Source organism: Nerophis lumbriciformis, linkage group LG32, assembly GCF_033978685.3.
Source record: "Nerophis lumbriciformis linkage group LG32, RoL_Nlum_v2.1, whole genome shotgun sequence".
Lineage (NCBI taxonomy): Eukaryota > Metazoa > Chordata > Actinopteri > Syngnathiformes > Syngnathidae > Nerophis > Nerophis lumbriciformis.
Genome location: NC_084579.2, coordinates 25178556 through 25195532, shown reverse-complemented (window position 1 = coordinate 25195532; position 16977 = coordinate 25178556). Strand labels below are relative to the sequence as shown.

The window sequence follows — 16977 nt, the reverse complement described above, 5'->3', positions numbered from 1 at the left end:
CTTGACGGCATCCCTGGCCGCCAAAACAGGCACCAACTACCTTGCGGCCACAGCTCCAATCAGCCGCCTCGACAATAGAGGTGCGGAACATCGTCCACTCGGACTCAATATCCAGCACCTCCCTCGTGACATGTTCAAAGTTCTTCCGGAGGTGGGAATTGAAACTCTCTCTGACAGGAGACTCTGCTAGACGTTCCCAGTCGACCCTCACAAGGCAGGTCTGTCCGGCATCCTCCCCCACCATCGCAGCCAACTCACCACCAAGTGGTGATCGGTAGAAAGCTCCGCCCCTCTCTTCACCCGAGAGTCAAAAACATGAGGCCACAAATCCGATGACATAACTACAAGGTCGACCATGGAACTGCGGCCTAGGGTGTCCTGGTACCAAGTGCACATATGGACACCCTTATGTTTGAACATGGTGTTTGTTATGGACAATCTGTGACGAGCACAAAAGTCCAAAAACAAAACACCACTCTGGTTCGGATCCGGGAAGCAATTCTTCCCAATCACGCCTCTCCAGGTTTCACTGTCGTTGCCAACATGTTCGTTGAAGTCCCCCAGTAGGACAAGGGAATCACCCGGGGTAGCACTTTCCAGTACTCCCTCAAGTGTATCCAAAAAGGGTGGGTACTCTGAACTGCTGTTTGGTGCGTAACAGTCAGGACCCGTCCCCCCCACCCGAAGGCGGAGGAAAGCTACCCTCTCGTCTCCAACGTGCAGGCTTTGAGCCGGGGGGGCAACACGAATTGCTACCCTAGCCCGTCGCCTCTCACTGCGTGCAACGCCAGTGTGAAAGAGAGTCCAGCCCCTCTCGAGAGAAGTGGTTCCAGAGCCTTTGCTATGCTTCGAAGTGAGTCCGACTATATCCAGCCGGAACTTCTCCACCTCGCGCACCAGCTCAGGCTCCTTCCCCCCCAGCGAGGTGACGTTCCCCGTCCCAAGAGCTAGCTTCTGTAGCCGAGGATCGGACCGCCAAGTGCCCTGCCTTCGGCTGCTGCCCAGCTCACAATGCACCCGACCTCTATGGCCCCTCCCATGAGTGGTGAGCCCATTGGAGGGGGGACCCACGTTGCCTCTCCGGGCTGTGCCCGGCCGGGCCACCAGGCGCTCGCCATCGTGCCCCAACCCGGGCCTAGCTCCAGAGGGGGGCCCCGGTGACCTGCGTCCAGGCGAGGGAAAACTGAGTCTCGGTTGTTGTATTTCCATAGAAGTCTTTGAGCTGCTCTTTGTCTGATCCCTCACCTAGGGCCTGTTTGTCTTGGGACAACATAGCTCCTAGGATCATTGGGACATGCAAACTCCTCTACCACGATAAGGTGGCATCAGAGAGGAGTATATATATATATATATATATATATATATATATATATATATATATATATATATATATATCAGTGACGTGCGGTCACTAGAGGCAGGTGAGGCGGCGCCTCACCTGCCATCATGGAAAGAAAAAAAATGTAAAAAGAAAAAAAAAAATTAAGTTGTTATATGTATCCAGTGATTATACTATAAAGTTATTTTCCATTTAACTTCACCAGTTTTAGATTATTTTTATTCAAAATCGCTGAATTTTCACATTTGCCGTTCAAATACTGAGACGAGACGGTGCGGTGAACAGCAGCCAGTTGAGGCACGTCACTCAATTGTGCCTCACCATGGTTGAGCGGACTCGGCTAACTGCTGGCCTGCTGTGCAGTGAGACCGTATTGCTATATGAACTATATTATACATTTCCATAGTTTAGTTAGCTGAGGTATATAATGTACAGTGTATTTTGTCAACAACTGTATGTGTGTAAAGTATTTCTTGTGCTGAGCGATCATAAAACTGCTGAGAAGACGCACTGGCTGAGACTCGCGTAACCCCGCCTCCTGGTGCCGGTTAAGGCACCTTCGCCGCAGAGTGCACCCCCCGACGGGAGCGCCACACCAACCAAAGCCCACACCCAAACCCTCCACGTGCAAGACCGAATCCACCCAAAAAAAGTCACTTAACAAGAAGCCAAAAAGTGCAAAAACAACATTGCTCGCGCCGGAGGAGCCGTGAACGACTGCAGGGACACAACATTAGGTACACCTGCAGACTGCAGCATGGATTTCATATTTCATTCATTCACAACTCCACCAACACCACTGTTCCCGCACTTATAAGTAAAGGTAAGACCATAATAACTTTTTTTTTTAGTCAATTTGCTTTTTTGTGTGCTACAGTTTGTATGTGTAATGTTAAGTTAAAGTACCAATGATTGTCACACACACAGTAGGTGTGGTGAAATTTGTCCTCTGCATTTGACCCATCCTCTTCTTTACCCCCTGGGAGGTGAGAGGAGCAGTGGGCAGCAGCGGCGCCGCGCCCGGGAATAATTGTTGGTGATTTAACTCCCAATTCCAACCCTTGATGCTGAGTGCCAAGCAGGGAAGAATGCTGGTATGAGCTTTTAAACATAACACGTTAACTGCTGCCAATCAAATGGTGAATAAGATACTCTTTAGGGTTCATATGTTTGTAAATCTGACTGTGATGAAGTCAGTGCCTCACCAGTTATGAACCTCACCGCACGTCACTGATATATATATATATATATATATATATATTAGGGCTGTCAACTTTAAGGGGTTCATGCTTGTGATTAATAAAAACAAATGAGCGCGTTATGAAATATGAATGATGATTAATCACTTCCGAGTTAAGCTTTAACCCGCATTTGTTTCACAGTCTGTGATCATGAGCAGGGGCGGCCCATTTCACTTCAAAACAGAACTTTGAGTAAAACTAAGGTAACTTGTTGGTATGCAGCGACAAACGTTTTTATCATCGGTGTACATCATAAAATACCATCACACGGACTCCAGGATGGCGCCAACATTGTTGTCAATCCTCTTCACGACTTATTTTGTAAACGGCTACTAGCGACAAATCTAGTTTTTTTGTCTTGAGATGAAAACAAGCAGTCACCGTCCTCAGCGAGGAGTGACGGCTTCTGCGTCGGCATAAATGCTAGTTACATCGACAAGGAGCAGAGGAGAACGCTACGCTGGCAGAGTTTACTGATTCAATGTTATCAACAAAAGTAACAAGTTAAACATTTGCCTTTGCTAAATGGACAGCCACCGCATGCAGGACATCTAACATCTGTGAAGACCAAGTCCTGCAAGAAGATGTCATTCATATCACCACAGCTGATCTGTTGTACCTTGAAGATGCACAATTACAGCAAGGATAAAGCAACTGTACTACACAAACAAGAGCATCAACTTGCAACTACAGACTGAATGTGCATTCATTTGCTTCCTGAAGAACGTTGGACATCTGTAAGTAATCACAACGAGCTGGGGTCGCATTGTATATATAAATGATAAATAAATGATAAATGGGTTGTACTTGTATAGCGCTTTTCTACCTTCAAGGTACTTAAAGCGCTTTGACACTACTTCCACATTTACCCATTCACACACACATTCACACACTGATGGAGGGAGCTGCCATGCAAGGCGCTAACCAGCACCCATCAGGAGCAAGGGTGAAGTGTCTTGCTCAAGACACAACGGACATGACGAGGTTGGTACTAGGTGGGGATTGAACCAGGGACCCTCGGGTCGCGCACGGCCACTCTTCCACTGCGCCACGCCGTCCCTATATATAAAAAAAAAAAGATCAGCATTGTCATTTGAAAAAGGTAAGCAAGCTTGTTTGTCAACAACTGTTTAAAATAAAGAAGAGTAAAAGTTGTTTTGAGTGTGTTTACTACATTATTGATTAGTAACTGTATCTTGTCATTATTGCAAACTGCAAAGACTTTCAAACTGCACTTAATTTTTACTACACTTATTTGACCAAGTTTTGAGCAAATCAATTACTTGCAGTTTAGTGAAACATTTAAAAAACATTTCTGTATGACATTCTGACTACTAAATTGCATTTGTACCCAAATACATGATCATGCATTGGTCGTACTTAAAGTCCTCATGTGTACAGTGACGTATTTCTTTGAGTTTTTAAACAATATAAAAATGAGAAAATATTTTGTGATATTAATATCAACAATATCATTGTAATATCGACTATTTACGGTTACAGTCGATGTATGTGTAGATCCACCCATTTGTTTACATTGAGGAGCGCTAGCTTGCTGTTAGCTATTGTATCCTCCTGCAGTGTGGAGTGAAGCATGTTTAGCTATTCCTCGTCCTGCAGGGATGATACTTGTAAGAAACGTACTTTATTTGTTGCCATGGAGGCGAGGATTAGTGACTTACAAGTAGCTAAAACACTGCCAACTGCAGATAGACGTTAGCTGCAAGCTAGCTATGTTTTAAATAACCGTCGGTGCTTTAGTTTTTATAGCTTCACACTATTGTTAATTTTTTAAGCCAAAATATGTTCATTCCACCTCTTCTGTCTCCACACTGTTTCTGCTTGTATGTGCTCTGTGCACGTGCGTTGACCAGTGTTGGGACTAACGCGTTACAAAGTAACGCTTTACTGTAACGCCGTTACTTTCGGCGGAAACTAGCAATCTAACGCGTTATTTTTTATATTCAGTAACTCAGTTACCGTTACTACATGATGCGTTACTGCGTTATTTTTTAAGTAGTATCGGCTAGAAACAGAGAAGATCTGAGTGTTTTATTGCAGCGCTGCGGAAGAGGCGACAAGGAAGAGACCCGCCGCGCGCTGTCTGTGTGTATGTGTGTGTGTGTGTGTGTGTGTGTGTGTGTGTGTGGGAGGGGGTGTGTCTGTGTTTAGTAACAAGACATCATGGCGAAGCCCAAAGCCGAGTTTCTTGACATGGAGATATTCTTAATACTTTTTTTTGTCGACCACAAAGAAAAGAACATTTTTGTTGAATGTAAGTTGTGTCTTGGATCAAAGATCCTATCCTAGCAATTCAAATCTTCTGAAACAGCTACAAAAGCAACATGCTTCGACGAAGCTAGTAAAGAGAGACACACTTCACCTCCTAAGCAACAGCGGCTGGATTTTAACAAGGCACTGTGCACAGAAGGTACACACACTCTGTCAATTCTCTTATATACTGTTGCTCTCTCATTCTAGACTTCTAGAGTGTTCGATTATCACAGCACTCTAAATGTATAGACTATAAAGTTAACAAACATAAAGAGGGATGCTAGTGGGCCAGGCCAATCTTTCCTTATCTCTAAACTAAAACAGGGGAAAAGCGTAGTGTTCTGGGCTTCAGACATGATTTTATTTCAGAATTCCTTGAGAGAAAAAAACGCCTGGTTAGGCTTTGTGTATGTCATGTGTGCCTTCCTTGCTTTACAGCTATGTTGTTATTATGCAGTTTGTTACTTATGTATGTTATGTTGCAGCTATTTAAAATAGTTTTGTCAATTTGTTCTGGCCTGAAACAAATTGGCCCTTTGAAACATATCTTTGTCTTTGTGTGTTGTATGTAGACCACATTGCTTAGCAGAGTTCAGTGATGCAAATGCATGTCAAGTTGATCAACAGATTGTATTATTCTCCAGTGCAATAACAGTATTGGCTATGAAGGCTTAAAAGGGCATTAAATGGGGCCTTAAAAAATGTAATTAAATTTAAAAAAATATATCAGTAACTAAATAGTTACTTTTCACAGTAACGCATTACTTTTTGGTGTAAGTAACTGAGTTACTTTTGAAATAAAGTAACTAGTTACTGGTTTTCAGTAACTAACCCAACACTGGCGTTGACTAACGTGCACGCTGACTCGTATTACAAGCAATGTCACAACGTAAAAAAAAAAAAAGTACTGGTATTTTTCAAAGGCTGTATAGTACCTATTTTAATTCATTAGTACTGGTATATTGTAAGCTTAAACTGAATTTAAGCTTAAGCAGAGTCATTAAACAACTGAAAACTATTAAATATGAATAAACTGCTTTAAATAAAAAGAAAAACAAATATAATTCCATCATTGGCATGCAAATTATTCATAAATGCATAAATTTTTATTTTATTTTACTTAGCCTTTATTTAACCAGGTAAAATCCCATTGAGATCAAATATCTCTTTTCCAAGCTGCTTGGAAAAGAGCTTGCTATTCTGCTGGTTTCACAAACATACGTTCACTAACCAATATTTACCTGCAACCTTCTATTGTTTCCTGAAGTCGTAATCTGGGTTTTTATTCCAAACCATAATTCATTGAACCCACACACCAACGTGACGTGTGCGGCAAATTAGTCGTCTGTGTAACTTGTAGAGTTGTTGAACGTTTGCTGATATGAAATAATCCATAACACTAATGTGCCATCCATCAATGTTAGCTGGGCTGTGACGGCCACCGCTGGGAGTCTGACCTCTCCTTAGGCTGTCTCTCTCTGTGTGTGTGTGTGTGTGTGTGTGTGTGTGTGTGTGTGTGTGTGTGTGTGTGTGTGTGTGTGTGTGTGTGTGTGTGTGTGTGTGTGTGTGTGTGTGTGTGTGTGTGTGTGTGTGTGTGTGTGTGTGTGTGTGTGCGCGTGCGTGCGTTGAAAGCACGGTGCCGTGGCTGCAGACCTTCATCCAGTCCATTAGCACCACACCCTCTGCACATTCCTCTATTGAACCTTGCATGTTTTATTCTCCTCGCTAAAAACCGACGTAAAGTGCATCCAGGAAATAGTCACAGCTCTTCACTTTTTTCATGTTTTGTTGTCACAGCCTTATTCTAACATGGAATACATTCATTTTTGCCCTCAAAATTCTACACACAATACCCCATTATGACAATGTGAATTTTAATTATGCAAATTTGTTCAATATAAAACAATCACCTGTACGTAAGTCTTCACAGTCGGGGTGTGTACCGCCATGTTACGCCTTCAAAATATTCTCAATAATTCTGTGACGTGTGACTATCAAACAAAAACCTGGTCAGTGCAGTTTTTTTCTGTCTCTTTTGTTTTGGCAGGTCAGAAAATAAACGACATCTACCAGAATCCTCTGCGCAGCGCAGTCCGTGATGTGGGGGCGTGGCGCGAAAGAGAAAGCAGGAAGTGACGTGTGTTCCACATGCTAGTAAATAAGGGGATTGTTGTTTTTTTAAAACACAATTTTTATAGCTTTTTAAGTTAAGTAACTGACAGACAAACCAAGCCTGGCCAAAACACAAACTGAGACAAATGTTTCAAGACAAAACAGACGGGCTGACGGTGCTCTGTGACTTGACCTGGACTACATCACCTGACTTGACCTGGACTACATCACCTGACTTGACCTGGACTACATCACCTGACTTGACCTGGACTACATCACCTGACTTGACCTGGACTACATCACCTGACTTGACCTGGACTACATCACCTGACTTGACCTGGACTACATCACCTGACTTGACCTGGACTACAATCACCTGACTTGACCTGGACTACAATCACCTGACTTGACCTGGACTACATCACCTGACTTGACCTGGACTACATCACCTGACTTGACCTGGACTACATCACCTGACTTGACCTGGACTACATCACCTGACTTGACCTTGACTACATCACCTGACTTGACCTGGACTACATCACCTGACTTGACCTTGACTACATCACCTGACTTGACCTTGACTACAATCACCTGACTTGACCTTGACTACATCACCTGACTTGACCTGGACTACATCACCTGACTTGACCTGGACTACATCACCTGACTTGACCTTGACTACATCACCTGACTTGACCTTGACTACAATCACCTGACTTGACCTTGACTACATCACCTGACTTGACCTTGACTACAATCACCTGACTTGACCTGGACTACATCACCTGACTTGACCTGGACTACATCACCTGACTTGACCTGGACTACATCACCTGACTTGACCTTGACTACATCACCTGACTTGACCTTGACTACAATCACCTGACTTGACCTTGACTACATCACCTGACTTGACCTTGACTACAATCACCTGACTTGACCTGGACTACATCACCTGACTTGACCTGGACTACATCACCTGACTTGACCTGGACTACATCACCTGACTTGACCTTGACTACATCACCTGACTTGACCTTGACTACAATCACCTGACTTGACCTTGACTACATCACCTGACTTGACCTGGACTACATCACCTGACTTGACCTGGACTACATCACCTGACTTGACCTGGACTACATCACCTGACTTGACCTGGACTACATCACCTGACTTGACCTTGACTACATCACCTGACTTGACCTTGACTACAATCACCTGACTTGACCTTGACTACATCACCTGACTTGACCTGGACTACATGACCTGACTTGACCTGGACTACATCACCTGACTTGACCTTGACTACATCACCTGACTTGACCTTGACTACAATCACCTGACTTGACCTTGACTACATCACCTGACTTGACCTTGACTACAATCACCTGACTTGACCTGGACTACATCACCTGACTTGACCTGGACTACATCACCTGACTTGATCTGGACTACAATCACCTGATTTGACCTGGACTACATCACCTGACTTGACCTGGACTACAATCACCTGACTTGACCTGGACTACATCACCTGACTTCACCTGGACTACATCACCTGACTTCACCTGGACTACATCACCTGACTTCACCTGGACTACAATCACCTGACTTTGACCTGGACTACAATCACCTGACTTGACCTGGACTACATCACCTGACTTCACCTGGACTACATCACCTGACTTCACCTGGACTACATCACCTGACTTGACCTGGACTACAATCACCTGACTTCACCTGGACTACAATCACCTGACTTCACCTGGACTACATCACCTGACTTGACCTGGACTACAATCACCTGACTTGACCTGGACTACAATCACCTGACTTGACCTGGACTACATCACCTGACTTCACCTGGACTACAATCACCTGACTTTGACCTGGACTACAATCACCTGACTTGACCTGGACTACATCACCTGACTTCACCTGGACTACAATCACCTGACTTCACCTGGACTACATCACCTGACTTGACCTGGACTACAATCACCTGACTTGACCTGGACTACAATCACCTGACTTCACCTGGACTACATCACCTGACTTGACCTGGACTACAATCACCTGACTTGACCTGGACTACAATCACCTGACTTGACCTGGACTACATCACCTGACTTGACCTGGACTACAATCACCTGACTTGACCGGGACTACATCACCTGACTTGATCTGGACTACAATCACCTGATTTGACCTGGACTACATCACCTGACTTGACCTGGACTACAATCACCTGACTTGACCTGGACTACATCACCTGACTTGATCTGGACTACAATCACCTGATTTGACCTGGACTACAATCACCTGACTTGACCTGGACTACATCACCTGACTTGACCTGGACTACATCACCTGACTTGACCTGGACTACATCACCTGACTTGACCTGGACTACATCACCTGACTTGACCTTGACTACATCACCTGACTTGACCTTGACTACATCACCTGACTTGACCTGGACTACATCACCTGACTTGACCTTGACTACATCACCTGACTTGACCTTGACTACATCACCTGACTTGACCTTGACTACAATCACCTGACTTGACCTTGACTACATCACCTGACTTGACCTGGACTACATCACCTGACTTGACCTGGACTACATCACCTGACTTGACCTGGACTACATCACCTGACTTGACCTGGACTACATCACCTGACTTGACCTTGACTACATCACCTGACTTGACCTTGACTACAATCACCTGACTTGACCTTGACTACATCACCTGACTTGACCTGGACTACATCACCTGACTTGACCTGGACTACATCACCTGACTTGACCTGGACTACATCACCTGACTTGACCTGGACTACATCACCTGACTTGACCTGGACTACATCACCTGACTTGACCTGGACTACATCACCTGACTTGACCTTGACTACATCACCTGACTTGACCTTGACTACAATCACCTGACTTGACCTTGACTACATCACCTGACTTGACCTGGACTACATCACCTGACTTGACCTGGACTACATCACCTGACTTGACCTTGACTACATCACCTGACTTGACCTTGACTACAATCACCTGACTTGACCTTGACTACATCACCTGACTTGACCTTGACTACAATCACCTGACTTGACCTGGACTACATCACCTGACTTGACCTGGACTACATCGCCTGACTTGACCTGGACTACATCACCTGACTTGACCTTGACTACATCACCTGACTTGACCTTGACTACAATCACCTGACTTGACCTTGACTACATCACCTGACTTGACCTGGACTACATCACCTGACTTGACCTGGACTACATCACCTGACTTGACCTGGACTACATCACCTGACTTGACCTGGACTACATCACCTGACTTGACCTTGACTACATCACCTGACTTGACCTTGACTACAATCACCTGACTTGACCTTGACTACATCACCTGACTTGACCTGGACTACATCACCTGACTTGACCTGGACTACATCACCTGACTTGACCTTGACTACATCACCTGACTTGACCTTGACTACAATCACCTGACTTGACCTTGACTACATCACCTGACTTGACCTTGACTACAATCACCTGACTTGACCTGGACTACATCACCTGACTTGACCTGGACTACATCACCTGACTTGATCTGGACTACAATCACCTGATTTGACCTGGACTACATCACCTGACTTGACCTGGACTACAATCACCTGACTTGACCTGGACTACATCACCTGACTTCACCTGGACTACATCACCTGACTTCACCTGGACTACATCACCTGACTTCACCTGGACTACAATCACCTGACTTTGACCTGGACTACAATCACCTGACTTGACCTGGACTACATCACCTGACTTCACCTGGACTACATCACCTGACTTCACCTGGACTACATCACCTGACTTGACCTGGACTACAATCACCTGACTTCACCTGGACTACAATCACCTGACTTCACCTGGACTACATCACCTGACTTGACCTGGACTACAATCACCTGACTTGACCTGGACTACAATCACCTGACTTGACCTGGACTACATCACCTGACTTCACCTGGACTACAATCACCTGACTTTGACCTGGACTACAATCACCTGACTTGACCTGGACTACATCACCTGACTTCACCTGGACTACAATCACCTGACTTCACCTGGACTACATCACCTGACTTGACCTGGACTACAATCACCTGACTTGACCTGGACTACAATCACCTGACTTCACCTGGACTACATCACCTGACTTGACCTGGACTACAATCACCTGACTTGACCTGGACTACAATCACCTGACTTGACCTGGACTACATCACCTGACTTGACCTGGACTACAATCACCTGACTTGACCTGGACTACATCACCTGACTTGATCTGGACTACAATCACCTGATTTGACCTGGACTACATCACCTGACTTGACCTGGACTACAATCACCTGACTTGACCTGGACTACATCACCTGACTTGATCTGGACTACAATCACCTGATTTGACCTGGACTACAATCACCTGACTTGACCTGGACTACATCACCTGACTTCACCTGGACTACAATCACCTGACTTTGACCTGGACTACAATCACCTGACTTGACCTGGACTACATCACCTGACTTCACCTGGACTACAATCACCTGACTTCACCTGGACTACATCACCTGACTTCACCTGGACTACATCACCTGACTTGACCTGGACTACAATCACCTGACTTGACCTGGACTACAATCACCTGACTTCACCTGGACTACATCACCTGACTTGACCTGGACTACAATCACCTGACTTGACCTGGACTACAATCACCTGACTTGACCTGGACTACAATCACCTGACTTGACCTGGACTACATCACCTGACTTGATCTGGACTACAATCACCTGATTTGACCTGGACTACATCACCTGACTTGACCTGGAATACATCACTTGACTTGACCTGGACTACAATCACCTGACTTGACCTGGACTACAATCACTTGACTTGACTACATCACCTGACTTGACCTGGACTACATCACCTGACTTGACCTGGACTACAATCACCTGACTTCACCTGGACTACATCACCTGACTTCACCTGGACTACAATCACCTGACTTGACCTGGACTACAATCACCTGACTTGACCTGGACTACAATCACCTGACTTCACCTGGACTACATCACCTGACTTCACCTGGACTACAATCACCTGACTTCACCTGGACTACATCACCTGACTTCACCTGGACTACATCACCTGACTTGACCTTGACTACAATCACCTGACTTGACCTTGACTACATCACCTGACTTGACCTTGACTACAATCACCTGACTTGACCTTGACTACATCACCTGACTTGACCTGGACTACATCACCTGACTTGACCTGGACTACATCACCTGACTTGACCACATCACCTGACTTGACCTTGACTACAATCACCTGACTTGACCTTGACTACATCACCTGACTTGACCTTGACTACAATCACCTGACTTGACCTGGATTACATCACCTGACTTGACCTTGACTACAATCACCTGACTTGACCTGGACTACATCACCTGACTTCACCTTGACTACAATCACCTGACTTGACCTGGACTACATCACCTGACTTCACCTGGACTACAATCACCTGACTTGACCTGGACTACATCACCTGACTTCACCTGGACTACATCACCTGACTTCACCTGGACTACAATCACCTGACTTCACCTGGACTACAATCACCTGACTTGACCTGGACTACAATCACCTGACTTGACCTGGACTACAATCACCTGACTTCACCTGGACTACATCACCTGACTTCACCTGGACTACAATCACCTGACTTCACCTGGACTACATCACCTGACTTGACCTGGACTACATCACCTGACTTGACCTGGACTACAATCACCTGACTTGACCTGGACTACAATCACCTGACTTCACCTGGACTACATCACCTGACTTGACCTGGACTACAATCACCTGACTTGACCTGGACTACAATCACCTGACTTGACCTGGACTACATCACCTGACTTGACCTGGACTACAATCACCTGACTTGACCTGGACTACATCACCTGACTTGATCTGGACCACAATCACCTGATTTGACCTGGACTACATCACCTGACTTGACCTGGAATACATCACTTGACTTGACCTGGACTACAATCACCTGACTTGACCTGGACTACAATCACTTGACTTGACTACATCACCTGACTTGACCTGGACTACATCACCTGACTTGACCTGGACTACAATCACCTGATTTGACCTGGACTACATCACCTGACTTGACCTGGACTACATCACCTGACTTGACCTGGACTACAATCACCTGACTTGACCTGGACTACATGACCTGGGAAAGATGAAGCCAGCGAAGCTAAACGTCGATTTGTGAAGTATTTACATGATTGAAATGTGAGTACATTTTTTTATTGTTTTTAACTGCTTCTCTGAAAGTAAGACCTGCACAGACCATAAAACTGTTTGTTTTTTTAATATAAAATAATAATTTGGGCAGGATTTATGAATAACTTTTTGCTGTTTTTTTTTTTGTTAATTTCTTGCCAAATAAATAAACACTGACCATAAATCCTCCATTAAATTCACTGTCTGGGTCTTTAATTGGCCAAATAAATAACATTGGTATTAACAGCTGTGGCTGTGGACAACGTTCTGATGTAGTTTTGAATGAACGCCACAAGATGGCAGAATCATGAGTGGTCAGCATCCAGCAGCTTCATTTTGCTCTGCATGCGCTATAAAATGTGTGAAAGCCAAGTGTTACTGTATATTTACTCTACTTTTCACGAGTACTATTCATGTATTCCTGCTCAATTAGCAGTTGGTCCTCTCTGCTTTTCTGTATACTTTCTCATATATACTTTTTTTTTTTTCACTTCTCTATAATTACAACATTTATGGTCATATTTTTGGGGCTTAATCTAACAATATTTAACTTCCATTTTGACAACAAAAGCATGTTCACTTGTACCAATGGCTGAAAACCAAATCACACTTACTGTGTCTTTAATCACCAAATTACACTTACTGTGTCTTTAATCACCAAATCACACTTACTGTGTCTTTAGTCACCAAATCACACTTACTGTGTCTTTAATCACCAAATCAAATCACACGTACTGTGTCTTTAATCACCAAATCACACTTACTCTGTCTTTAATTACCAAATCACACTTACTGTGTCTTTAGTCAACAAATCACACGTACTGTGTCTTTAATCACCAAATCACACTTACTCTGTCTTTAATTACCAAATCACACTTACTGTGTCTTTAATCACCAAATCACACTTACTCTGTCTTTAATTACCAAATCACACTTACTGTGTCTTTAGTCAACAAATCACACTTACTGTGTCTTTAATCACCAAATCACACGTACTGTGTCTTTAATCACCAAATCACACTTACTGTGTCTTTAGTCAACAAATCACACTTACTGTGTCTTTAATCACCAAATCACACGTACTGTGTCTTTAATCACCAAAACACACGTACTGTGTCTTTAATCACCAAATCACACTTACTGTGTCTTTAGTCAACAAATCACACTTACTGTGTCATTAATCACCAAATCACACGTACTGTGTCTTTAGTCACCAAATCACACTTACTGTGTCTTTAGTCACCAAATCACACTTACTGTGTCTTTAATCACCAAATCAAATCACACGTACTGTGTCTTTAATCACCAAATCACACTTACTCTGTCTTTAATTACCAAATCACACTTACTGTGTCTTTAGTCAACAAATCACACTTACTGTGTCTTTAATCACCAAATCACACTTACTGTGTCTTTAGTCAACAAATCACACTTACTGTGTCTTTAATCACCAAATCACACGTACTGTGTCTTTAATCACCAAATCACACTTACTGTGTCTTTAGTCAACAAATCACACTTACTGTGTCATTAATCACCAAATCACACTTACTGTGTCTTTAGTCAACAAATCACACTTACTGTGTCATTAATCACCAAATCACACGTACTGTGTCTTTAGTCACCAAATCACACTTACTGTGTCTTTAGTCAACAAATCACACTTACTGTGTCTTTAATCACCAAATCACACGTACTGTGTCTTTAATCACCAAATCACACTTACTGTGTCTTTAGTCAACAAATCACACTTACTGTGTCATTAATCACCAAATCACACTTACTGTGTCTTTAATCACCAAATCACACTTACTGTGTCTTTAATCACCAAATTACACTTACTGTGTCTTTAATCACCAAATCACACTTACTGTGTCTTTAGTCACCAAATCACACTTACTGTGTCTTTAATCACCAAATCAAATCACACGTACTGTGTCTTTAATCACCAAATCACACTTACTCTGTCTTTAATTACCAAATCACACTTACTGTGTCTTTAGTCAACAAATCACACTTACTGTGTCTTTAATCACCAAATCACACTTACTGTGTCTTTAGTCACCAAATCACACTTACTGTGTCTTTAATCACCAAATCAAATCACACGTACTGTGTCTTTAATCACCAAATCACACTTACTCTGTCTTTAATTACCAAATCACACTGTGTCTTTAGTCAACAAATCACACGTACTGTGTCTTTAATCACCAAATCACACTTACTCTGTCTTTAATTACCAAATCACACTGTGTCTTTAGTCACCAAATCACACTTACTGTGTCTTTAATCACCAAATCAAATCACACGTACTGTGTCTTTAATCACCAAATCACACTTACTCTGTCTTTAATTACCAAATCACACTTACTGTGTCTTTAGTCAACAAATCACACTTACTGTGTCTTTAATCACCAAATCACACTTACTGTGTCTTTAGTCACCAAATCACACTTACTGTGTCTTTAATCACCAAATCAAATCACACGTACTGTGTCTTTAATCACCAAATCACACTTACTCTGTCTTTAATTACCAAATCACACTGTGTCTTTAGTCAACAAATCACACGTACTGTGTCTTTAATCACCAAATCACACTTACTCTGTCTTTAATTACCAAATCACACTTACTGTGTCTTTAATCACCAAATCACACTTACTGTGTCTTTAGTCATCAAATCACACTTACTGTGTCTTTAATCACCAAATCAAATCACACGTACTGTGTCTTTAATCACCAAATCACACTTACTCTGTCTTTAATTACCAAATCACACTTACTGTGTCTTTAATCACCAAATCACACTTACTGTGTCTTTAGTCAACAAATCACACTTACTGTGTCTTTAATCACCAAATCACACGTACTGTGTCTTTAATCACCAAATCACACTTACTGTGTCTTTAGTCAACAAATCACACTTACTGTGTCATTAATCACCAAATCACACTTACTGTGTCTTTAGTCAACAAATCACACTTACTGTGTCATTAATCACCAAATCACACGTACTGTGTCTTTAGTCACCAAATCACACTTACTGTGTCTTTAGTCACCAAATCACACTTACTGTGTCTTTAATCACCAAATCAAATCACACGTACTGTGTCTTTAATCACCAAATCACACTTACTCTGTCTTTAATTACCAAATCACACTTACTGTGTCTTTAGTCAACAAATCACACTTACTGTGTCTTTAATCACCAAATCACACGTACTGTGTCTTTAATCACCAAATCACACTTACTGTGTCTTTAGTCAACAAATCACACTTACTGTGTCATTAATCACCAAATCACACTTACTGTGTCTTTAGTCAACAAATCACACTTACTGTGTCATTAATCACCAAATCACACGTACTGTGTCTTTAGTCACCAAATCACACTTACTGTGTCTTTAGTCACCAAATCACACTTACTGTGTCTTTAATCACCAAATCAAATCACACGTACTGTGTCTTTAATCACCAAATCACACTTACTCTGTCTTTAATTACCAAATCACACTTACTGTGTCTTTAGTCAACAAATCACACTTACTGTGTCTTTAATCACCAAATCACACGTACTGTGTCTTTAATCACCAA

The 16977-nt window shown here is 43.0% G+C and overlaps 1 protein-coding gene across 2 annotated transcripts in view; it reads right to left on the bottom strand.

The window, feature by feature from the left end:
- Window positions 1-3448: 3448 nt before the first annotated feature.
- LOC133574807 (T-box-containing protein TBX6L-like) overlaps window positions 3449-16977 on the bottom strand; it is a 34326-nt gene continuing 20797 nt past the window's right edge. For both annotated transcript variants that reach the window (XM_072912060.1, XM_072912061.1), the window contains exon 6: window positions 3449-3639. In XM_072912060.1, the coding sequence (XP_072768161.1) occupies window positions 3501-3639 (139 nt within the window). In that variant the 3' untranslated portion in view covers window positions 3449-3500. The remainder of the gene's footprint in view (window positions 3640-16977) is intronic.